Raw genomic sequence first — 24,198 nt, forward strand, 5'->3', positions numbered from 1 at the left:
CAGCGCGCGCATAACGTTGTTTTCACTTCGCTACAATGACGTCGATAAAAGACAATTTTGCGGCGATCGAACGCAATCAGTGCAGAAAACAACTTTGGAAAACAGATTGCATTGAACACTAACTAAACAGAAAACTTGTACCTGGAAACGAACAGTAAATTAATGGTGTCTTTAACAAGTCTTGGGCTCAAGTTGAAAGCGAGAGATTCACCGCCAGCAAAAGCCGAAAGCGATGTAGTTTGTGAAGCGTTGATGATGGAGCTGGAATGTCAAATAAAAGAGGTGGAGAGAATAAACCGCGAGGTTGAACAAGAAAAGAAGAGGATGGCGAACATAGCTGATTATACATGGCTTATATCTGCTCCTCAAAAATCGTTTGAAATTCCTCAAATGGAGCGACTTGCGCTAGAGGAGTTAGCATCGAAAGTTCGACCTGAGGATAGCGGAGACGTGATATCTGAATTCAGAAACATCGTCGAAGGTATACCACGGGATGTTAAAGAGTTATCTCAAGTGATGCGGAGTATAATTGAGAAACATTTGCTAGAAAGATCGACTAAAAGCCAAGATTCGACGTTTAGATGGTTAACGAGGAGTATGTCACAGCTAAGAACGTTAACAAACCATGCTTCAGGCAGAGTGTACCCAGTGACAGACCTTGAGCTTCAAGATCTACCTGAACCAAGGCGAGTGAGAAGTATGTCTGATTTTCCCCGTACAAAAGAAATATCTTTATGAAGATGGTAGATTTGATGTTAAATTTTACTTAGAGGTGATGTAGAACTCATACTGCACATGGTAATCTCTGGATCATGCTCGTTTTTCTTGTTGGCAAGTTTCCTGTGAGGAAGTTTATTAGTGTACGTAGTCCGCAGCAACTTAATTTATTATTGGAAGTGTGCATCAAGCTACAAGAATTCGTTCTGTAAATATTGATCGTCAAATACTTGAGACGCTGTAGATACATGAATAATAACTCTTTAAACACAGGGAAAATACTTCCCACAAGGAAGTATGAGCTCTAGAAATGTAGATACAAGTCATGTAAGTTGTTGATACAAGTAATGTAAGTTGTACTCATTTATGCTAAATATGGCTCTTTTGGTGAACAATTATAATCCAGGTGTTGTATTAATATATAATAGAAAATATTTCAAGGCTGCACTTCTTTCCTCAAAGGGTATTTGATCTAAGTATGTAAAATCATTTGATAGGGTGTACACAATAGGTAAATTATTACATATATTAAGGTTCCTTCTGTTTAAGATAAAGACTATTTTAAAATTTATTATTTTTTTGACTTAATAAGAAATATATTATTAGTGATCTCCTAAACAACCAGCTCTCCTTGGAGACCACCACTGGTACAGCTGTATATCACAGAACCTACAGTAGCTTGGTTATAATATATTTATTATTCTGTACCTCAGTGAATAAGAAATTCAAGGTGCTTTCCATTGTGCCAAACCGACTGGTCAGAGACCAGTGGAAATACCCGAGGAAAATGGAATGGCATTTTGCAATCAAACGAGCCAACCAAGAGGAATGGCTCTTACCATTTTTCATTCCTTTTCCGAATTCCCTACATAAGTGAAGAGAAGTAGGACAATGAACTGGTTTGTCAAAAATGGAATGGCAAATTTAGGTCGGAATATTCTGACTGAAATAAGTGGACCACCTCCAGAGGTGATCCTGAATATTCAGGTTGTAAGAAACGAAACGGACCTTTCCATTTGACTTCCGACCGGAATTTTGCACAATCTTTGGCATAATGGAAAGCACCCTCATTGTTTTAAAATAATATATTAGAAGCTCTTCCTGCAACTACTTTCCTAAACAACCAGCTCAGGGATCACTAAATGCTGTCGACAATGTATGTTCTTAGTAAAACTTTTAGTGAAATGATATTGTTGGGCCATCCCTGTAGTGACTGTGATTACCTTTGGATCAAAATATTTAAAACTGGACTTCTAAATCATTTTAAGTAGGTCTGGGGCAGATCTATGGGGTCTAAATTAAAAAAGAGAGACATTAATTATAACACACTGGTCAACTTGGTTCCAGAATGCCTGAAATCCCATTTCCAAGGACCTTAATTTTAAAAAATTTCATGGGGAGGATGTCTCTGGAACCCCCTCCAGAGGACCACCCTCAGCAGTCCGTACATCAAATTCCCTTCTCTAAATTCCTGTATTTGCCCCAGGAGGTGACCATCTGCAAACTCTAATTCCAGTCATTCAGCAATGCATCAAAGATATGCACTGCTCTCATTTTCATTGGAATAGTATAACTATTTGCTCTTGCATTCTATGAGCAATAGTCAACCCAGCTTTGCTTGTTGAATATTTGCTCACAGAAAATAAGGGCAAGATATGGAAAATTAGAACTGTATACTGTATTAGAGACATCCAAACACTGTTATTTTGTAATCTCTTTGGAATGTTGGAAACTCTTGTAGGCATTATTACAGTTTGGAAACAGACACAATGCTAATTTATGTTTAATTTCAGTGGAAACATGTTTTGCCTTTAGTCCAAATGGGTGTGGTCCTTCCTCATGTAGGAGAACCAAACAAAAATATATGTTATATCTAAAAACCAAGACTACTGATGAGCCCATTTTTGAGGAAATTAACAGTACAATTTTTGCTCTAGATTCCGTGACTTATTTCAGGTTCTAATATTAAATTGGTCTGAATAGACTGGAACAAAACTCCAGTTCATACCTGGTCCAAATGATATAGTCTGGGCAATATTTGTAGGCTCAAGTACTCTTGTATACTGGGGCTTTAGATGCAAAAATAATTGTAGCATGCTGGTTGTTGATCATGCAATAGGTTCTTTCAAAAGGGTTTCTACTTCTAACTAGGAAATCTATATGTTCTTAATATATGTATATCTACCTAATGATTCTTAGACAATAAATGCTGCAGTGGATTTTTTCCAGAATGGCTTGCCCATTATCCACTGAGGTGTAATTATTTAAATTATGATAATAAAAATAGAGTTTATAAAAGTATTTTGATTAATGTTATTGATTCATTTAAACTAATGAACTCTTTTGGAAATGTTACTTGATTGGGTTATGACGGGACAAGACGAGCATGGTGAGTTCAATTAACTTTCCATGTTTTTCTTAGCCTTCATAGCTACATTGACTGTCAACATGTATAAAATACAATAGACCCAACCTAACAACCAGCCCACCAATAGGACTACTTAAGTCGATTGAGTTTCTTACTTTATTGAACTCCTTTATTACAACAAGCCCTTAAAGTTGACAATTTTCTGACACAGGCAAGTTCCACTGCATATCCAGTAGTGATGCCAATGTCTGAAAAAGAATATTAACATAACCATGAAAATAGGAGAAACACATGCTTATTATCATTACATGTGAGCGAGGGGTCATTTTTGCATTTTTTGACTTGCTGCCGTGATTATTTTGGAATTCGTGTTTCTTGTTTGACCTGGTACAGGCACAATTTTTTTTGTAACCCTCTCATGTATAAGGAATATGTATTGTATATGTATCTTTTCTCTGTGTAACATGCTTTTTTGGGCTCACTGAATGTGTGTGAATTTTTGTTTGGCAGTGGTCATGAATTTTCTTGGAGTATAAGCATGCTTCCAGGATATTTTCATTTCAAAATCACCACCCCCCCCCCCCTAAAAAAAAGGTCAAATGGTCCACCCCCTAACTGAGCTCAATACGGGTGCGAATCTACGGGAATGGCGCAGGTGGTGTGCACCCCCCTCAGAGGAAGCCTTCTTGGTTTTCGCTTTTAAAATTTGCTTGCCTCACCAGTCAGTTACGCCATTCCTTAGTGGTGCACCTCCTCCTAAGAAAAATCCTGGATCTGCCCTTGCAATACCTCCCATGTTTTAATGCTTGTATTGCTACTGTTTTCATAGGAAGCCCCAACAAAGCTGTGGTTATGGCAATATAATCTATTTGTGCTAAGCAATGTTGGTAGATCTCTTGGCCTTAGCTAGACTCGGGGCCTTCAATGCTACCCCCCCCCCCCCCCAAAAAAAAAAATTATAAATAATTAAATAAATAAATAAATAAATAAATAAATAAATAAATAAAAGATGCTTATGGTCATGTACCTACCCATCCTCGGAGATCCTGGGGCTGCTAGTTGGGACGATGCGATATTTTTGGGTGAAAGTTTTTACAACAAGAGCGGGAAACCTTCGCCCGAAAATATCACACCGTTCCGACTAGTAGCCCTAGGCTCTCAGAAGATGATACCTACCAAACACTAGCCGCTGTTTAGGAAAATGAGCCCGCGCTCTACTCCCCGAACTCTTGTCGGATCGGCGTAGTTCGGGTATCGGACCCGAGCGAGCGGCAGAAATCGAGCCTTCCAAACAGGTTGCCTTCTTTAGTCTACCTGATCAGAAGCTGGACGTTTTTGGATATGATCAGTGTTTGAACCTAATGCGTACAGCTGTGAAATAGGTTACTCGTGTAAATTTTATTTCAATTTGAACTCTTTTTTTTTTTTTGTAACATTTCAGCAATATGCAAGACAAAGACGGGATGGAATTGACGACAGTTGTTATTGCGTAGATTTAATTTTGATTTTTTTTCTCGAGATTTCAGTATTTTTGCCTGATAACAGTTTAATATGTTGATTGCTGAATAAAAAAATGGCTTCAAAGTGGATTGTACCTCGGCTATCTTGAAAGCAAAAATCACAGTCCATTCATTGCAATCGGGTAATCAATATTTTCCTTGGAGAAAATGAGCTTTTATATAACGAAAAAGACCAAAAAGAAAAGCTCAGGTTTCTCGTGATCAATGGAAATGAAGCTTTTTCCTTTAGGGTTTTAGGGCGAAAAAAGGCGAGCGGAGCAAGCCAAGAGTGGTTTTCACGCTCGACTTGCTACCCTCGCTCTTTGTTTTTTTCGCCCTGCAATCCCAGCCTGCTTCGCAAACGGAAATTTACTCGTAAATCGTTAACCCGCCGTAGGTTGCGTCTGGGACACAGGCTATCAGTAACTCGGTAACCCAATTGGAAGGTAGCTTTTTATCTGATCGAGTTTTAACCGTGCAAAGGCACAAATCACCTCTTCTAGAATCCGCAGTTGTCGTATGCATATTTTTCCTTATATCACTGTGACGCGATGCTCAGTTTTGGAAATAAATAGAGGATATTACATGGGTGCGCGTAGATATGGAATTTCTCTTCGAGTGTTCAACTTGACATCGCAGGAGTGAGCGCAGCGAACGAGTGAGATATAAAGTTGAACACGAGGAGAGAAATTCCATATCTACAGGCAGCCATGTATTGTTTTGTTTATTATATAAACGTACGAATGACGACTTGTTTGACTATTTTCCGAAAATTTCCGAAGATTCTCCAAAAGTTGTCCAAAGGCCAGACAAAACGTTTTCGAACATTTTCGAAAATATCCGAAGATTTCCGAAGATAGCCGAAGCTTTCCGAGGAAGAACCGATGATGTTTCGATCATACAGCAACACATCTAAGTACTTTGGGATTATGTAACCATAGCAATGGTGATAATTTCACTTGTGAAAATAACATGGTGTGAAGATATCATGTACGCGCGAAAGTTCACCTGGCATTTCACTGGTGTTTATTGTGGTGTTTTTGTGTGCGGGCTGTAATGCCTGCGAAACGACCCGTCATTTTTCCACACGCGTACGTGAGCACATGTTCCGTGACAGGACCTCTCATATTTTCCAGCACTTACAAAATTCTCAGCAATGCCGCACTTCAATGCTCCAATGACTGTATTAGTATCCTAGATCACGCTTCCACCACCTCCCAGCTTAAGATAAAAGAAGCCATTCATATTCAATGGGAAAAACCTACACTAAATCATCAACTTTATCATGTTAATTTAAAACTTTCTTTGTAATATTTTGCATTGTCATGTTTCCTTTTGTTCTTACAGTCAATTGACATTTTCTGTACTTTGTAATTTGAACAGAAGATGACAGAAGATTCTGTTGAAACATGTTTTTAAAAAACGTTGTGTTGTTTCTCAAAATTTCAACATGTCTGCTACTATCCAGACCTACTGGTGCTTATATAATACAACTGATTAATAATAATTAAAGCATTTAAACATGCATTAGGAAGTGACTTTCACACTTGACCCATCACTTTTCACTTCGGATTATAGACTAGTGATATTGGGCTTGTGCTTTGGAAGAAACAAGGACACTAGGGTAAGGAATGTTGTTTTTGAGCAGTCGTGGTCAGAGTAAATGAGCGTTGTGGTTTTAATCATGATGATGCAGGTCCCTTATGTTCAAAAAAAATGTTCAGAAATGAAACGAGTCAAAGAAAACTTTAAATCTAACTTTTAAATAAGAGAACTATATGCATACATGCAATTACTTCAATTTACATAATAAATAAACTTTTAAATAATTATATAAGATACGTGAATCACGTTTAGGCTTCGACAAACAAAATTTCGCGGAAATGGTGGCACTTTTCGTCAGTCTTCTCTGTCATAAAATATTGCGGGAGCAAAAGTGTAATAGAAAATGCAAAAATTTGCAGTGCCTACTCATTTTCCTTACAAATCATGACGTTGGCAATTTTCAAATGAAATGTCACGGAAAAATGAGATAAACATGACGTCATGCATGACGCAGACCTTTCACTTCCGGTCAGCTGACGCTGTTACAGGTAACGCGGGCTCTTCCGAGTCAACATACAAAAACGCACCCCTTTCGCTTGTGTTCCCTCACAGTTCAGTTCTCTGAATTCTACTTCCCATAAAATTCAAGATGTCTAAAGCTTTCGTCGAGCTTCAAGTAAAAGAGAACAAGGTCGTAGTTTTCTCCAAGACCTACTGTCCTTACTGCAAAAAGGCGAAAGAGGCGTTGTCAAGTACTGGTCTGAAGGACTACGCTCTGGTCGAGTTGGACGAACGAGAGGATGGCGACGAGATTCAAGATATTCTCAAGGGAATCACCGGAGGCAGATCGGTGGGTATTACTTCAGAGGTTTACTTTAGCTTTCGTGCCGAAGAAACAGGTTATAAACTTCATACTGAAACTGGCGATCTCTGGAGGAAAAAACAGGTTTTCGCGAATGAAATTGATAAGAATATTCATTTCAGCGACGCGCGAGTAGCGTTAAACTTTCACCTCATTGGTGCGAGTGCACTCTTTACAAGAAGATTGTTTCCTTTTTTTCCTGACTCGTGTAAACTCTAAAAGCTTACCTTCACTCTCAATAAGGCCATTTTAGTGCGTTATTACTGTAAAATGAGATACATCTTCTCAAATAAAGTTGCTAACTCATGGTGATAAATTAATTTTAATGTAAATTAGGTTAAGTAGTATTTAAAAATGTATGATTCAGGAGAGTATGGCAGATCTGATTTTCACCAATGGGATGTTAAAAAATACCTTTTGGGACGCTTTGTTGAATCGTTTGCTTCCGATTTTCAATGTTTGATTTGTCTGGCTCTTGAGAAATTTGGGCGATTTACACCTTCCTACTGAAAAAACACACTTGAAGCTGTTGTTTAGGTCGTCACGCAATGGTGCTCCTCACCAGAGCTTGGTCACACCCAGACTGCGTTGCTTTCCTTTTGTTTAACGACAACCACTCTGACGGCAAAAAATGACACTTGACATCTAAATGCTGCTAGATCACTTAAATTCTTGAACTAGGATGCCTTTCGAGCTAATATAATATTTTTTCTGATCAGACATGTCTAATTGAGGTAGAACTTTGTTTTTGATGCCAAGAATGTGTCAAACTCGAAGGTCAGCTTTATTCTTAAGATATGTTTGATATTCCTGATGCTTGGGGTCACTATATTAAGACATGTTCATTTGTGTAGTTTGTGCATAATTTTTGGTGGGACCTACTCAAGAATGTTTGACTGAGTGAAGCTCTCGTTGACGAAATTGTGTAAAGGAATTCAAGTTCGGGTTAAGCAGTACTTAGTATGAAGAAGTGTTGCCTGATGAGCCAAGTGATGGCTGCAACGGAGACTGTTGAAACACTCACACAGAACTATGTTAAAGTCCCTGCATGTACTCACCTGAAGGTTTAAATAAAAATGCTTCTCAAACTCATTAATAATTCATCAAGGTTAAAGAAAGGAAATCATGACTGTGACGGTGTTTGGATATCTGATCTCAATTAGCATAGATTTTTATGATTTTATTTCTATGTTTTCTCCTTAGCTTTAGTTTCGGTTGAGAAGATATATCAAAAACTCAAGACAGTGTTCGACCACATTTCCAAACTCCTTGAAGTTGGTCAAAAATACTCCGCTGCGTGTCGTTTTTTCAACTCTCTTCTCAGTGTTTGGAAATGTGGTCAAACACGCTCTTTTTTTTGGTATACTACTTAAAGCTATAACATAATACCATTGCGAAGAAGGCAATGGCACATCAGCATTTTGCCAAAAAAATTGTCTTAAATTAGCGATCTGGTCCAATCATGGAAGGTTGACAATGCAAGGGAAACATAAATTAAAGTAAAAAATGTATATGAAATTACCTTTACCTTCCATCAAATACTGTTTTTACCCTATCAAATACACAGAGAGCTGTTAAATACTTCTTTCATTTAAGTCTCTAATTAATTTAATGAAAACAATAAATAATTATAATTTCAATTTGCAGGTTCCAAGAGTGTTCATTGGGGGCAAGTTTGTTGGAGGGGGAGATGATGTGAAGAAGCTTGCAGACACTGGCAAACTGAAGCCAATGTTACAGGAAGCTGGAGCCTTGTAAATGAACGATTTCATTTAAAAACAGTGCACAATGCATGGAATGAAAATGCAAAGGATTCAGTAGTTTACTTTGTGTATAAATAATGCATATATAACCAACTTTCATGGAGTAGTTCTTCAAAATTAGTTGTAACAGAGCACACTTAGCAGTTATTTTAAAGACGTACTTGATTAAAAGGTTCATATGATTTCCACAATATGTAGAAATTCTAAACGCAATTTTGAATAAAGAGTGATTTAAAAAATTCTCTCCCTGTGCCGGTTGACTTCCGGCCTTTGTTCAGTCGCTGTTCAAGCAGAACGCGGGCTCTTCCAATCTTGTGTGAACTTCGAAAGATCTTTCGAAAGCAAAAGCGCTGAAAATGTCTGCCTCAAAAATAGACTTTGTAAACGATATAACCAAGTCCAACAAGGTTGCAGTATTCTCAAAAGTCTACTGTCCGTATTGTACGATGGCTAAATCGGCTTTGAAAGAAGCGGGCTTGAAGGAATATTTCTTGATGGAGCTGGACGAAGTGGACGATGGTGCGGCCATCCAAGATGCACTTCAGAAAGTTACCGGCGCGCGGACGGTGGGTTTTATTTAGGTCTTGCAGCTTGTAAAACATTATTTCTCTTTCACTTATAGACTCTTGTTCTGCTTAGACAGGTAAATAACCTAGATATTGCAAATTTCCGAACATGACTTGTGGATTATTTATCGAGGAACTGGAAATTTATTGTGTTAAAAATGTTCAGCTTGCCGGCAAGTCATAAGAGTTGAGGGCCATTCCATTTAATATCCACACCCTCACCCCCCCCCCTCCCCTCTTAATGAGGTGTTTTGTCCAGACCCCTCTAGAAGTTACCCTTTTCCCCGCAGAAATGAGCATCTTTAACGATAGGGCTTTAGAAATTTAGCGTTTTGAGGTACGCCTCATCAGAAAAAGTATATCCCACTAACCCTGTTGATGATGCAACTTTCCCCTTTCCCCTCATAAATTTACTCTTAGTGCTTTACCCCAGGGTGCATTCTGCAAGACTTACACGATACGCCAAGGCCTTTTAATTCCACTCCACAAGACCAGCAGCCAGCATATCTCCCAGTCTCTTTCTTCTCACTTTAAGTCTGCATTTAAAATAATCTCAATTTTCTTTGTATTTTGTTCACTGTGAAAATTTGGGCTCAAATGGATTGTATGAGATGCCCATTATCAGCTAGGACTCAGTACTCAATGTGGGAAATAAAGAGAAGTTTAGAAGCCTTAGTTATCATGTTTATACTCCAGCACCAGCAAATATCAGTAAATTTGAACACCACTAGACGCCAAAAACTCCTATCACACCCCAGTATAAAGTGGCAACATTTTAAAGGCCATGCTGAAGATCTATGCACCCTGGACTGTAACCCTTCAGAAACTAGACGCTCTCCAAGAGCATATACTTGGGTTCCTTGCAGCAATACCAAATCATATTTTACAAGTAAGCTTATTGAACACAATCAAAACAAATAAAAGAACATGGCTTGACTTTCAAGAAAAAACCTTGGGGCCAGCTGGCCCCTAAGTTTTCAGATTTAGTCGCCAGTTAAAGTATTTCAGTGAAAAGTGTGAAAAGTTAATCGCCAGTGAAAAAAATTTGGTCGCATTGGCAAGCCCAGCAGCAGTTGTAATGTCGAGCTCTCAAGAATTGGGGTATTTTAACACAAGGGTTATGCTTAGTTATTTACTATTAAATTTGCTTTAGTAAAAAAAATAACTGAGCATCTTCCAGCCAAGCTACATTCTTCAAACTTGGTGAATACAATCTTCTACCTAGTATTTTAATATTGTGATTAATTAACAAATTGGGTAAAATTCAATTTTGGAAAAAGTTATTTGCCATCGGATTCCCATACAAACTGTAATTTCTGACCGCTTTGCCTACCCGTCAGGATGGTGTTGAAAACTGTGATAAGGTCTATTGTTTTTTTTATCCTTGTTCTTTAAGCCAGTGAGCAGGGTGGGAATGCAGTTCTGTGGGTGTATTCGTTCTAGTAAAAATAATACAATTAACAGTCTGCAGTTTTCAGTGAGTTCAGCATTAATCACTAGCTGTAGTGGTGAGAGCACTTGCCTCCTACCAGTATGGCTTGGGTTTTTACTGTACATTGGCCTGGTATCATGTGGTGTGTTGGTTCTTGCCTTGTTCTGAGGTTACAAGTCCTCTGGTTTTCCACCCTCCTGAAAAACCAACATTTCTAACCCATGTATAAAACAGATTTTCCTTAATTTAAATTATTCATTTCTCTCCATCTCATGTACACTAGTCTCATCTACAGCCACTCAGGCTGAAATCATGCAACGGTCCCCATCTCATGGGGCTGCTTCAAACTGACAGATATTTCTTTACCATTATTTACTATGTTAATTTGAACCAATAAGCTCCTAGTTATTGTATACACTGCACCAATCACATTGTACATTGCTATCTTAATGTATTCTTTCCCAGAAAAACCCTGATTGGTGGACATTTTTCTTACAAACCTCTGCAAGGAAATGAAAGTAGGACTGATTGGTTTGTTTCTAAAAAGGCATGGTATATTGGTTTGAACCACCTTTATGGGGACGGAGAGTTTTGTGTGACTTTGGCTGAATCTGTTGTAAAGGAGACTGCATGCACACAGGACCAAAGTTAATTGTCAGAATGACTTGCCTTTTCTCACTAATGAGATCTCTTAATTTTATTTGATTATTTGAGGTCTTTATGATCCCTCTGCTCAGGAGTCCCGCACACAAACATTAGGTCACCCATGACATCTCCCATAGTGACACAATTTTTTTTTATAGCTGACTGATAATTTTTATAATTTCCAGGTTCCCAGGGTGTTTATTGGTGGCAAGTTTATTGGTGGAGGAAGTGAAGTGAAGGATCTACAATCTGCTGGAAAACTCACAAAAATGTTACAAGAGGCAGGAGCCCTGTAATTTATGGATCTCTGTCCTATGGCGGTGACAAGCAACAATCATCATAAATTGGATTTAATTACATGTATTTAACGGCACAACATTGACTTGCTCTGGTTCTAAGATCAAAATAGGGGGCTTATGGTACAAAGGAATCAAACATCAGCTCTGTTATCAACCCTGAGGACATAAACCTGTTCTTTCAAAGAATTAATACGGACACACAGTACTCAGCCCCGGAGCTATTACCTATTCCGGAAGGAACTCGTGTCCCCACTCTCAAATAAAGACTTCTTCTTCTTCTTCTTTCTTCTTCTTAAGATTGGACTAGGATTATGAGATTGAGTACAAGTATGATTCTGTAATTTCAAAGCAGTGACATTTCTAGAGACCTCGCTTTTCATATTGGTTTTAGGAAGAGAGGGTAGCCCAAGGGAGCAGATGGGTGTGTGACATGATTCCGTGAAGCTTATGAACTAGAATCAAAAAAGTCATTCTTGTACCCAATCTCATACTCAAATCTAAAGTCCCCTAACTTGCTTTTATGACCCATCATCTATGGATCTCCAAGATAGGTGCAGCTGTACACTTCAACTATTTTTTTAAACACTTTTGTTGCTAAGATCACACATTTTAAAAACTATGCATTGTACAACAATCTGATAACAGATGTTACACAACAGATGTTACACAGGAAATGTTGCACAATCAACTGAACCTTTGTAAGGTTTGTGAGCAAAATACATGACTATACACTGTGACAATACTGTTAATTAAAATGATGTGTCTGTAAAAGTGATAAACGATGCTGTTTTCTAAAATGGAGTTGACATATTCTTTCCTGTTGACTCTTTGCATCTTTTCCCTTAAAGGTGACAAACATTTTATCCTGCCCCCCTTGTGAATGCAAATGAAAAATGGCAGTATGGATTGTTAATTATGGTAGTATTATAATATTATTGTGAGATTTATTCTAGCAAAGCTTGAACAAGACCTCATTCTGTATGTAAAAAAATGTAAACTTAGGTCCCATCCACACTATGCCGGAAGAATTAGTAAATTGAGGTTTTACTCTGAAAATACATCAAATGTTTTCTGTCTACATTATGCTAGAAGAATTTAAAGGAGAAGGTCACTCGAAAAAGCTTTCTTCTCTTTGTCTTCGTCTATAGCAAGTAAACATTCAGCTTTTCCACTCGCCAAAGTTTAAGCCTCTGAAGTGCCTGCTATCCTAAAGAAACTCGTCTTGAAAGAAGTGACTTTGGAGGCTGCCATTTTGGAACTGTCTTGGCAGCCAGACCGTGTTTATGCATCCGACCCTAAATTGGCAGGAAGGAGAAAAACCTGCAACTGACTTGGCTTCCTTCGCAAAGCCAGCAAAATGTATTTTTTCCAAATGATTATCCACTTCACTATCTTCAATGCTTTCATTTCCGAGTTTGGAGCATGTTTGGGTCAAAATAATATGGCTCATGAGCAGCCATAACCTAGAGTGGTAGTTAAAAGGTTTGTCAGAAGCCATTTGGACAAAATCTCTTTGAGGAATGACGTCATGAAAATGTGGCCTGGCTGCCAAGTACTGTTCAAAATGGCAGCAACGATGTTCGAATTTTGGGCTTCTTTGGAGATGAATACCACAAGGAAAATCTGCAATTAAGAGGCTGAAACATCAGTGAGTGGCTAAACTAAGTGCACGGTTTTCAGTAGCATTGTCAAAAAATATACAATTTTTAGAGTGACCTCCTTTAAAAACCCAACAATCAACGGTCATTTGGGATTTGTGTTTGAGGAAAACTGGGCCAGGAAAATCACAAATATTGTGACTACATCATTTGTGAAATCTCCATTTTCAAAATGTTTTCCATCCACATGTAAACGAAAAGCCCCATTTTTGTGACGGTTTACTGTGGATGGTAGGAATAACCGTAGAAATAAAGCTGTATTTTCAAATTCCTCTGGCACAGTGTGGACACTGTCTTATCCAAACAATATGTAAATTTGAAGAATACTATAAGCACCTCAGCAGGTACATCTTGATTTTTCTGGGTAGGTACAGTACCGTTACAGTCTTTAATTCCCAGGAGTGGTCAAAATGTAATTTCTCTTTACAATACCAAATGAGTACATTTTGAAGCAGGCTGGTGATAGGAATACAGTCAAACCCCTATTAAGCGGCCACTTATTAAACGGCCACCCCTATTAGATGGCCAGTAATCAAAGTCCCGACGAAGTTTTTACTATTGTCTTCACCTCTCTTAAGCAGCCAGCCCCTTTTAAGCAGCCACTATCCATTTCCCTGAGGGTGGCCGCTAAATTGGAGTGATATTATTTTGATGCAGCATTTAGCTTTTGACAACCGTGCCTACACATAGGAATGAAATAGTTAATTATTGCCACCTCTCTACAACTTCGTCCTCATCAACCTCAACGTCACCCCAGTCAACACTTTGATCAATTTTTAGGAAATCTGGTGTAGGAGGTATGTCTAATGACACTGCCATCTCCTTTGATTCTGAATCTGTTTTGCAATCATTTTCCTCAGCGTCAAAAGTAACCTTTCTGTCAACTTTAGTGACAAGTTTGGGCAAATTTGCCTTGTGTGCTCGAGATGAATTACTAACATTGTCTTCACCTTCATTTGTTTGCACATTCTCTATGGAGTGACCAAGGTTTGTTGTGTCTTGTATGTCGTCCGCTGGTACACTGGTATCTTTATCATCTCGTGTGATGGGATTATTTGCGCCATCAGCATCGCCACTTGGTAAGTGCTCACTTATTGCTTCACTTTCTTTATGGATGTGTTCATGGACCTTGTCTGTGACGTCTAATTCTTTGTCACCTGTTGGAGGTTCAAGCACATCATTTTCATCTGATGTTGACATTTTTTCTGCAGCCAATCCTTTCTCTTTGTGTGACTCTTTGCTGTCGTTAAGGTTTTCACTTGCTACAGCATCATTTAGTTTCCTTTGTGTTGGTTTCCCTTGAGGTTTAGGAGCATCACTGTGTGGATGATCACTTGTTACTTCAGTGGAAGATTCTTGACTCTTCTGAGAATCTCCGCTGTTGTTTTGCTGGCTATTTGATACAGAATCATTTTCTACTTGTGCATGTTTGGGCTCTCTTTGGGATGTAAGAGCATCTCTTTGTGCATGATCACTCATTGCTTCTTTTGCAATGCAAGAGTTCTCTCTTTCTTGTACAGCGGGTATCTCCTCTTCCCAATCAGTAGTACCAAGACCACCAACTGCACTACTAGGTTGGTTTCTTAATGTATTGTCTGCTTTTGTTTTTGATCCAGATAACTTGTTTTGAATGACTGTCTTTTCACCAGTGTCACCCCAATCTTCAGTTGCCTCAATTTCGTGATCACGATGTTGTGAAAAGCCTTGTCTTGATCCTTGCTCACCTCTTCCACGACCTCTATTATCCATTCTACTACTCCTGTTCTCACTGCCCCAATCTTCAGAGCTATTGCTTTCTTGCCACCTTCTTCTGCCTTCATTGTGATTATCAGCATCACCTTCATACACCCACATCTTCTTTGTTGAATCCCAGATTTTCCTCTGGTCCCACGCACGACTCCAGTTCCCAGCCTTCTTCTGTCGTGCTTTTCTTTCCTCGTCAATTTTCGTTCTTTCCTCTCTCCATTGATAATACTGATGCCTTTCTTTCCCAGACATAGTCATTTCAATGTTACCTTTGCTCCTACCTGATCTAAAACCTTCCTTTCCTCTTTGCATCCGGTTGACAGCCTTATTAAAATTGGCCCCACCCCAAGAGTGTTCATTCCTTCCTGACATTCTTGACATATCGACTCGGCTATCATCTGCCAGGAAACTGCTTGGTGAACTAGAAGTCTTGCCAGTGCTCCTTTGACTTCTGTCTTGTTCTTCTTTTAGAACATTCTCTCTTCTTTTTGCCTCCCATTGTTTAGCTTTGAGAGTTTCTTTGCGCATTTCCTCCAGCATAAGACCTCTTCCTCTTCCTCTTCCTCTCCCTGTGGCAGGACTCTCCTTTACGACTCCAGATACATGTTTCTTTATAACTACCATTTCACTATACCTATTGGCATTTCTGCGATCTTCTTCAATCTCCTGTTGTCTTTTCATCAATTCTTCATTTTTCTTTCTCATCATTCTAATTCTTGCCTCTACTAGTTCTTCTCTCTTTGCCTTATCGTCTGCATTATCTTGAGGCTTGGAGCCAGCTTGCTTGTGATCAATTTCTGATGCCATTTTTCTCAGCGATGAACGTGTATAGCTAGCACAATCTGAAATATTTAAGATGAATATAACTCTTCTTTCAAATCACTTGTAAGAGACAGTTTGAAATATTTCCATGGTGAGGTGTATGTAACATCATTAGGCCACCAAAGACCGAAACGAGAAGTGTTCTGCTTTGTCAATACGTTTTCAAGTGCACAACCAAAAGCACAAGCAAAAATCAATGAAATGCACTAGACTAAAAACCGCGCATGGTACGATTGCATCTCAAATTTTATAACCTATATGAGCTCTGTTCTTCTGAATATCTTCGAGCTTTCTAGACGTAAAAAAGCCACTGTACTGTAATAATGAAATTAAGCGACCAAAAGACCTTTTCGATCGCCGTGGACTCTGAAAGCTAACAAAACAATCTCTGGCTTGCACGTAAAAAGATTTTACGTGAAATCCCATTGATCATTCCGCGTTTTAACCCTGTATTGAGAATTAAAATGCTGACAAATAGTTCAAATTCAATTAAAATTTCAAAAGTTACCTTTCATAGGCAAAAGAAATCGAATTGATACGTCTCCGATACTCAATAACAACGGCAACAGACCCGACAAAAGAGGAAAACAGACGCCATCTTTGATTATGAGTCTGCATTGTATCAGCGGATGTAGCGCATGCTCATTCTGCAAATAAAACGCGCGAATTCTCAATTGCAAAACCTGCTTCATTTCTCAAGGGGCGCACACAAAGTTTTCGTCTATGTTTTTTGATCAGTTTCTTACAAATACTGTTCGAGTTTAGATGCTTCTGCTGTATGAAAGTTTGCTTGTCTTATTTTACTGATGGCGCGATCGAAGCGCAAGTCTTCAAAATTGTCCACTGCGGCGGAGCCATCAGGTGAGGTGATGTAAACTTGACATTTTTTTGCCAGCGCTGTAAGACAAGCTTGAGCTTATATTTTTAAGCTAAGCTAAGCTTTTTGTTTGAATAAACGGAATATTTAAAAAAGAATAAAGATTGAGAGAAGCGGTACAAATTAATGAAAACACAAATACAGTTATAGTCAACTGTTCAGCGAGTGATTCTGCCAAGTGTTTGCATCAGATGTTCTCTCAGTCTCACTCCTTTAGGTCACGATCACCATAAATCGAGGCTTCTAGGCGAATTCGGAAGGAGAGCCAACAATACAAAGAAACTTAGTTTCTAGTCTCGAGGGAAACAGTTTTGTTTTCCTGAAAATCGAGATCGAGATTTGAGGCAAGTTCGATTCCAAAGGGACCATTTACGGGGTGGTGGGGGCGGGGTTGTTCTTAACTACATATTTAGTAGGAAAGTTTGCTTTGAAAAAAAAAAATCGATTTTGCATGTGTAACTAGTGCCAGTCCTGAACTGCATGTTAAAATTTTAAATCCCTAAAACTTGGAAGAAAAGAGGAAGAATTCCGATTTTTCTTATGAATCAGACATATCATAGCCTTCTATATAATCACATGTATGGAATTACTGTTTACATCTAAAAAAGGAAAGCTACTGTGGAAAGTATGTTAATACGGGTGTTTACTACCTTATAACTTTTATGATAATGCCAGTTTCATAAAATCCTTGTGTAGCATTAAGCACATAGACATTCTTAATGTATTGAGTTGATGCTAATTTGAACTTTCGGAATTACATTCCTTTTAAGCTTTTTCTATTGTGGTCATGTGATTGGTCAAATATGGCCATCATTTTAAACTTTTGCAAGAGTCTTCAGTAGAACAAACCTGTTCAAAAACCGTATCCTTAGGAGGTCTTGCTTTCAAAATATGACCGTTAGAAACCTCCCTTAGTAACAAATTTATGACCAACTGGTAGTTAAGAAGGATCCCCTTTAAGATAATGTTCACACTTGGTGCCTGAGCATGGTGCCCGAGTACTATTGTTGCTTGGCACTAATGTGAACACCTTTCTTCCAAGTTCTCACACCAAAATTTGGGCATAGTGCCCATGCTCCTTGGGTAAAAAGTCTTGACCTTGTACCTGCACACTAATCGCACTCAAGTACTTGGAGTACCAAGTATCTGAATGCAACACTATTGTGTACCGATGCTTAGGCACTAAGTGTAAATACAGCCTAAGTGTTTGTTGTATAGCTGGAGTTTGGCGTCAAGTAAAAAGGCAAGAAGAACTACCCCTGGAGGATACAAGCAAGATTGAAGACACCTAAAAATTTCTGGAACCTACTTTCAAAATGAGATTATCAGATCGATAAATATATTTAGTTAACTGGGAGATTTGTTGATGGCCAGCTGGTAATTGACTTGTGCACTTGCATTTGAGTCATTGCTGGGTATATTTGCCCTTGTGGTTTTGCTTTGAGTAGCTTTGCTGTGTTTAGACCTTGGTCCCTGGCCTGTGTTCAGGTTATTCCCTGCTGTGGAGAGATCAGCATGACAGGTGCCGGGGGGAGGTGACCTGTGGGAGGTTGACATGGTTACTCCCTTTATTTGAATTTTGCCCACATTCACTTACTTGCTGCCTGCATTGCTTTTGTCTTATGACTAGTGCCTATCCTCTGTTCAAATATTGTTTATCAAAAAGTTAGTGACAAAGCCAGAGAAGCAAACTAACCTTAAGGAGGTTCTCAATTCTTGGTTGCTGACCAAAAGTTGAGTTGAGTTGAGTTGAGTTGAGTTGAGTTAATAACTTTATTTATACACAGTAAAAATTCCTTGAGCATAATTTAAAAGTGTAATATCTAAGTCTGCCTAACTAAACTAACTAATTATTAATATAGTAGTATAAGAATAAAAACGTATCATATTACTAAAGCTGCTTTTCAAGGATGCCGTGTCTCATTCAAAGCTGTATGATGCAGTTTACCTTTAAATTCATTTAAAGAAACTGTAGATCAGAGTTAATGAGAAAGGCTGTTCCACAACATAGCACCCTTGTAGGAAAAACTTATCTTTAAATAATTGGTGCCGGGTTGTGGAAGGGCCATTAAGGATATTATTTATGGTATATGTTGAAACTTCTATTGGTAAGGTGGAGGGGTTCAAATACCTGTAATCAATGTAATGGGGTATGAATCAGGGCTGTTATTAAGTTTTGAGTCACATGTGGCCTCGTTCTCCATGTAGAAAACTTACAAGTTTGCTACGAGACCCCGTACAAGTTCATCAAACTGCAGTTGAAGGTCACCTGTTATTATATTATGTGCTATATGTATTCACCATTATTTTTGTTGTTCAGCCAAACGCTCAAGACATGGTGCTAACAACCACAGGACAATTGGTGGCACCGAGGTGGAGCCCACATTGTTTCATGCCATGGTGCAGCAGGCAGGACTTCACGTAAACTCAGGCCAGATGCAAGATGAATTAGGTAAATTTCCAAATGTGTGTGTCACCTTCACTCTTGCCATAAAGTGCCAGAAATTAGTCCTCCATAGTCTGTGCATCATGTTAAAAATATGATAATTGTATGATACTATTGGCATAAGTCTGAATGCACCTAATGATAAAATTGTGGATACTGAAATGAAGCCCACTAAGACCAACTTTTTTTGTTCTTCTTTGAGTGAGAGTTGCAGGCCCTAATCTTACACCATACCCTAATCTCTTGTGATTTGTATAAATTTATATGACAAACTGTATACCTGTGCCACTGCAGTAGGTATAAGTGTGATATTTCTTGTTTTTCAGAGGTTGATCGCTCTATTTTCCAGAAGAAAATTAGGAATTCCCTGAAAACTCATCAAAATTATCCAGAGGTAATGACTTAAAATTAACAGTATAAGGTTGCGCTGCTTCAGTTAGCGAAATTAAAAGCCTCAATGACCAAAATTACACCTCAAGAAATAGAAGAGATAGTCAAGACAAATTTGTTTGATACCATATTTATTTGATTAAGCGCCTTCATGGGTGCTTATAAAATTTTGGTCCTTGAAAGTGGATGCTTATTAAATTTGCCCAATTTTTAGCAATTAGTAAGGTTATAAGTAAGGTTATTTTGCAACAAAACAACAAATAATTTATATATAACAAAACATGAAGATCGATGTACCAAAGCAGAATTTTAACTTTTCATTAAGCTAAGAGCTTCTTTAAAGTACTAAGAAAACTTAAAATACTAACTTATTCGAGGTGGGACACTTATTACTTTTTCCTATCTACTTGGTGGGTGGTTATTCAAGATGGGTGCTTATTTAAGGGAATAAAAGCAGTATGTACAGATGATTTATAGATCAAAGGTGCAAATACCGTTAATTTGTCTGTAGACTCTAGTCTAGGGTACCGATATAATACAATGTAAATTTGGAATTTAGCATGGGAGTAACTAAGAAAAACCTAAGCTGGTTCGCCATGTAGCCAGTTTACCAGCCTCGGTGCCCTATAAATTATGTTACCCCAAGTCTTGCTGTCAGGCTGTGATATGATTCACTCTCAATACCTGAAATTACAGCATTCTTGTAGGTGGCAGCTAGCTGCTACAAAGTACGACTCCGTGCTAATTACTACATAATTTTATTCGCTCTTGTTTTATCTGATATATTTTAGAGTTGGTACATGTAATTCACTTGTAGTCACATAATTTATTGTCTTCAGTATAAACTGGGCCGATGACTTTCTGAAGCATGCTACAGAATTACATGACTGTAGAGCATGAATTGAAAAAAAACACAAACTTAATCTTGGACGTCAACATTGTAGATAGAAACATTTAATTATATTATTATCGCCAATTGCTACTAACAATGAATTACCTTATTTTCATGTGGCCTGGTAGTTTGAATTTTGTAAACCATTTTAATCTAGGCTTGTGATTCTATTTGTTTTTAATGTTTTATGCTAATTATTTCCCCTACAGGTCATAGACGACTTTCTTGAGGGTTTACAAGAACAACTGGATGATGCTGGCAGGTATTGAAATTGGTATTAATAATTGAGTTTTTTTTATCCTTTTCACTGGTAGCCATAAGATTGATAACTTTGGGGGTATTTCCTTGTGTGGTTCTGGAAACTATCCATACACACTCCTAGAAAAGCTATGTATTTGGAAATTCAGAGAGGGAGGGGGTTTCAAAAGCCAGAGTTTTAGAAGGAAAGTGTATTTAAAAAAAAATAAAAAATAAAGAGATAAAAGCTAAACTGGAATTTTCACAGCCTGGCTGGGAATTATAGGGAGGAGGGTGGCACAAAACCTCCTAGAAACGTAAACTGAAGACATATCTCTTTAAAAATTATTATTTTTGCTAGAAAGAATTTTTAATTTATTTTATTTTTCATTATTGTTCTCTGTATTTTTATCTCTTATAGAACTTTCTGTCTAGCTTTTTTTTTTACTTTTGTAAAGTGCTTAGGATAGATCTGGATAGGTGCTATATATATCTATTATTATTATTAGTATTATTATTATTGTTATTGTTATTGTTATTATTATTATTAGAAAACACATTGATTTCTTGAAATACAAATAAATAGAAAACAAATAGTTTAAAAAATCATCGTGAAAGGCTTAAGTTTAAATACAAAACACATTTGGGCATGATCTCTGTTAATTGGTAATTTGGTACTTTCTTTCTATCAACAACAGGTTCCGTCTTAGTCTGCTACCAGTTTCTATGTCAGAAGATACTGAGGGGTCAGTCTATAAATTATGATATTGTGAGCCTCAAAATTTTGCAAGCATTATTGATACTGTAGTGGGGAACAAGGTGACATGCCATTGTTTGCTTCTAAGCAAGAATGACACATGCTCTAATTGGATATCAAACTACTGTGCAAGATTTGTCATCACTCATTTGAAGTTAATTGGCAGATTGTACTGCAAACTGTCATGTCTTAAGTACAACACAACTACAGACTGGATACTTCAAACATGGCTTTCCTTTGTGTAGGGAACTCCTGGTTTCAAGTTTCATCTAAAAAAAACTATGATACATTCCAACCACTCTTCACTCCTGAAGTTGTTAAATTAATTGTGTCTTTTTTCTACATGGTGAAATGTACTTTAATCCTGAGAACTGACCGTTTAATATAATACTTCTTTTTCAGCCTCTAAAATGGATTGCATCTCATAAAAATTAATTCACCCGTCATCCTAACATGAACCAATTTTTCTCTCTAAGGGCTCAGTACCTTATTTACCAGTAGTGTTTCGTTTCTTAGATATGGAGGGAGTCAGGAAAGTTTGATCAGAATGCTTTTGGGTGTAGATATCCTTCAGGTAAGACACAAAACAGCATTATCTAACAATTTCCTTTCTTTTCCTTCAACAATTATTGTTTTTTATAAACTTTTCTGGCACTTACAAAGGTAATTTCAGGTACAATCAAAGTCTTGTCTTTCTTACTAGTGGCAGACCTTGTTGCTAGTAAGGGGGAGGGAAGGGTATAGTTTTCTTAGTATACATAGAAAAGGAGGGAGACTCAGAGAGTGGAATGAATGTAGAACACTTCTCACTCAAAATAGAGGAGAGTCAAAACACTTTCTGTCTGTGAGCAAAAATGGTCCAAGGGATGCTTGGCTTCTCTCCCCCCGTCCCCCCCCCCCCTGCACCCCCTCACCCTTGATAGATCTGCTACTGGGAACACAGGCTGGAAGATGGAATGGAAGTTATCCTACAAATATTTTGTGATAGTGTAAGACTTACACAAAAGTTTCTGTGTACAGACTGAAAGGTGCCTGTTTGTATTATGTATTGTCTCCTCTTGTTTGTTTAAAGTTAGATTGAAAGATTGCTTGAATGTACTGTCTGTCTGTCTGTCTGTCTGTCTGTCTGTCTAACTTTGTTTGTTATTTACTCAGGTGCATGATTTTTATGCACAGTAAATCCCAGACATACATGTAAATGTATACTGGTACCCAGTGAAACAAGCATCTATTCAATGATATTTTAATATTTGTTTTATTTTTAAGCCAAAGATTGCCAACATGCTTCTGGAAAAGCTCCCAGAATTCACAGAGGATGATGGCAAGTATGTAAAGCCAATTTTCAGTTATATATTTTTTAATGAATAAATATTATTGTTTAAATTATATAAAACAAAAATATGTGATGTAGAATTTTCCAAGCCTGCAGTTTTGCACTGCATGGAAGATATTCAAAAGTGAAAAAAGTGAAATTTTATCTGGTGTTTCAGCAATGGTGTAGATGATTTCAATATCCCTCACCTGGTCCTAAACCAGTTTAGATGGCTTGACTTCATTGCGCAGAGTAAGGTAGGATGTTACTACATCAGAACAGTTCTTGGTAATATAATTATTAGTAGTTTTAATAATCATATGTAGTTTTTGTCCTTTGCTTCTCAACTGCTGAACATGTATTTAAGCACTTAGAAATATTGATGTACCTCATGACTAAAACATTAAACAAATTAATTTCATAAAATATTCATACCCCTCCCATGGAAGGTATTTTGGTTTGAAGTTCCCATCCCTCTTGAAAGATCCATCTCCTTCTTTTTGGAATTTCTAATAACCCTCCATGGCATGCGTGAGGGTATTTTCTGGAACCACACATTACCAAAGGAGACTTTTTAACAAGAAATGAGAGGGTAATTTACTAGTACCAGATTGGGGACTGCCAACATCACTCTAGTTTGCAAGTCTGAGTAATATATTATTTTGTTGGAAATTTAGGAATTGACTGAAAAAATGCTAGAGATGGTTAGCATAACATCTCTAGACATCCAGCGTGAAATCATCACATGTATTCCTGAGGTGCTGGATGATTCAGAACACACTGAGGTTGCTAGGAAACTGAGGTACAGTTGGTTGATGGTCAGTTTAAGTGTCACTGTATATTTGTCAACTTTGTTTAAAGTACCCATCTCCAGGGGTTTCATTAACATTTTCAGTAGAAGGGCAACTGGTTTTCACAGGTGAACAAAATTATTAGGAACTGAACTTCTTTGTTAGGAAAACTTTCTGCTATATGGTCAAACCAGCTTGGCAAAATTGTCTGCATAGCTGGTCAATTTGTACAGTGCCCAGCCCTTAATGAAAACCCTACATCATCCTAAATGTAGCTTTATTCCTAGTGTATCATTGTTAACCAGACCTGGGGCAGGTACATGATTTTAGAGAAGGGGGTTTGAGATATGGACTGCCAAAGGCTGTCCCCTGTCGGGGGTCTGGGGCATCTTATGCCAGAAAATATTTGAAATTGAGGTCCTCAGAAATGGGATCTCAGACATTCTGAGGAAAAATCAGCTTGTTATATAGTCTCTCATTTTTTTTTAATTTAGAGGGTTTGACCGAACTTCCAAACTCCCCTTGATCTGCCCCAACAGACTTAAGTTGGCTCATTGTAAGTATTTTTTGGAGG

At 37.9% G+C, this 24,198-nt stretch overlaps 5 protein-coding genes across 7 annotated transcripts in view; 4 read left to right on the forward strand and 1 right to left on the reverse strand.

The window, feature by feature from the left end:
- The first annotated feature begins 11 nt into the window (after positions 1–11).
- LOC110042741 (protein RD3-like) lies at positions 12–3,018 on the forward strand. Its single transcript, XM_089281577.1, has one exon. It carries the CDS (start codon positions 163–165, stop codon positions 736–738), a length of 576 nt encoding a protein of 191 aa, XP_089137703.1. The 5' UTR covers positions 12–162; the 3' UTR covers positions 739–3,018.
- Positions 3,019–6,705: 3,687 nt separating this feature from the next.
- Positions 6,706–8,847, forward strand: LOC110042842 (uncharacterized). The gene is made up of 2 exons (XM_020748222.2): positions 6,706–6,979; positions 8,639–8,847. The coding sequence occupies exons 1-2, from the start codon at positions 6,779–6,781 to the stop codon at positions 8,747–8,749; spliced, it is 312 nt and encodes a 103-aa protein (XP_020603881.1). The 5' UTR covers positions 6,706–6,778; the 3' UTR covers positions 8,750–8,847.
- Positions 8,848–8,991: 144 nt separating this feature from the next.
- LOC110042840 (uncharacterized) lies at positions 8,992–12,493 on the forward strand. Its single transcript, XM_020748221.2, has 2 exons — positions 8,992–9,320; positions 11,583–12,493. The coding sequence occupies exons 1-2, from the start codon at positions 9,111–9,113 to the stop codon at positions 11,691–11,693; spliced, it is 321 nt and encodes a 106-aa protein (XP_020603880.2). The 5' UTR covers positions 8,992–9,110; the 3' UTR covers positions 11,694–12,493.
- Positions 11,742–16,614, reverse strand: LOC110042828 (uncharacterized). The gene is made up of 2 exons (XM_020748206.2): positions 16,431–16,614; positions 11,742–15,942 (listed from the first exon to the last, which is right to left on the reverse strand). Exons 1-2 carry the CDS (start codon positions 16,612–16,614, stop codon positions 14,060–14,062), a joined length of 2,067 nt encoding a protein of 688 aa, XP_020603865.2. The 3' UTR covers positions 11,742–14,059.
- The window catches only part of LOC110042778 (Fanconi anemia group D2 protein-like), a 29,408-nt gene continuing 21,739 nt past the window's right edge, over positions 16,530–24,198 (forward strand). For all 3 annotated transcript variants that reach the window (XM_089281574.1, XM_089281575.1, XM_089281576.1), the window contains exons 1-9: positions 16,530–16,783; positions 19,120–19,251; positions 19,572–19,639; positions 20,737–20,789; positions 21,463–21,510; positions 22,038–22,095; positions 22,788–22,846; positions 23,012–23,090; positions 23,511–23,635. In XM_089281574.1, the coding sequence (XP_089137700.1) occupies positions 16,729–16,783; positions 19,120–19,251; positions 19,572–19,639; positions 20,737–20,789; positions 21,463–21,510; positions 22,038–22,095; positions 22,788–22,846; positions 23,012–23,090; positions 23,511–23,635 (677 nt within the window). In that variant the 5' untranslated portion in view covers positions 16,530–16,728. The remainder of the gene's footprint in view (positions 16,784–19,119; positions 19,252–19,571; positions 19,640–20,736; positions 20,790–21,462; positions 21,511–22,037; positions 22,096–22,787; positions 22,847–23,011; positions 23,091–23,510; positions 23,636–24,198) is intronic.

Source organism: Orbicella faveolata, unplaced genomic scaffold (genome assembly GCF_042242905.1).
Source record: "Orbicella faveolata isolate gen_17 unplaced genomic scaffold, um_ofav_v1 contig_48, whole genome shotgun sequence".
NCBI lineage: Eukaryota > Metazoa > Cnidaria > Anthozoa > Scleractinia > Merulinidae > Orbicella > Orbicella faveolata.

What these genes read in the sequence shown, in the direction of transcription:
- LOC110042840 (XM_020748221.2), top strand. Translation starts at nt 9,111, where the DNA reads ATGTCTGCCTCAAAAATAGACTTTGTAAACGATATAACCAAGTCCAAC. An exon ending in AAGTTACCGGCGCGCGGACG is followed by an intron (nt 9,321 to 11,582) that starts GTGGGTTTTATT and finishes TATAATTTCCAG; the next exon opens with GTTCCCAGGGTGTTTATTGG.
- LOC110042842 (XM_020748222.2), top strand. Translation starts at nt 6,779, where the DNA reads ATGTCTAAAGCTTTCGTCGAGCTTCAAGTAAAAGAGAACAAGGTCGTA. An exon ending in GAATCACCGGAGGCAGATCG is followed by an intron (nt 6,980 to 8,638) that starts GTGGGTATTACT and finishes TTCAATTTGCAG; the next exon opens with GTTCCAAGAGTGTTCATTGG.
- LOC110042828 (XM_020748206.2), bottom strand. Translation starts at nt 16,614, where the DNA reads ATGAAGCAGGTTTTGCAATTGAGAATTCGCGCGTTTTATTTGCAGAAT. An exon ending in ATTTCTTTTGCCTATGAAAG is followed by an intron (nt 15,943 to 16,430) that starts GTAACTTTTGAA and finishes TAAATATTTCAG; the next exon opens with ATTGTGCTAGCTATACACGT.
- LOC110042741 (XM_089281577.1), top strand. Translation starts at nt 163, where the DNA reads ATGGTGTCTTTAACAAGTCTTGGGCTCAAGTTGAAAGCGAGAGATTCA.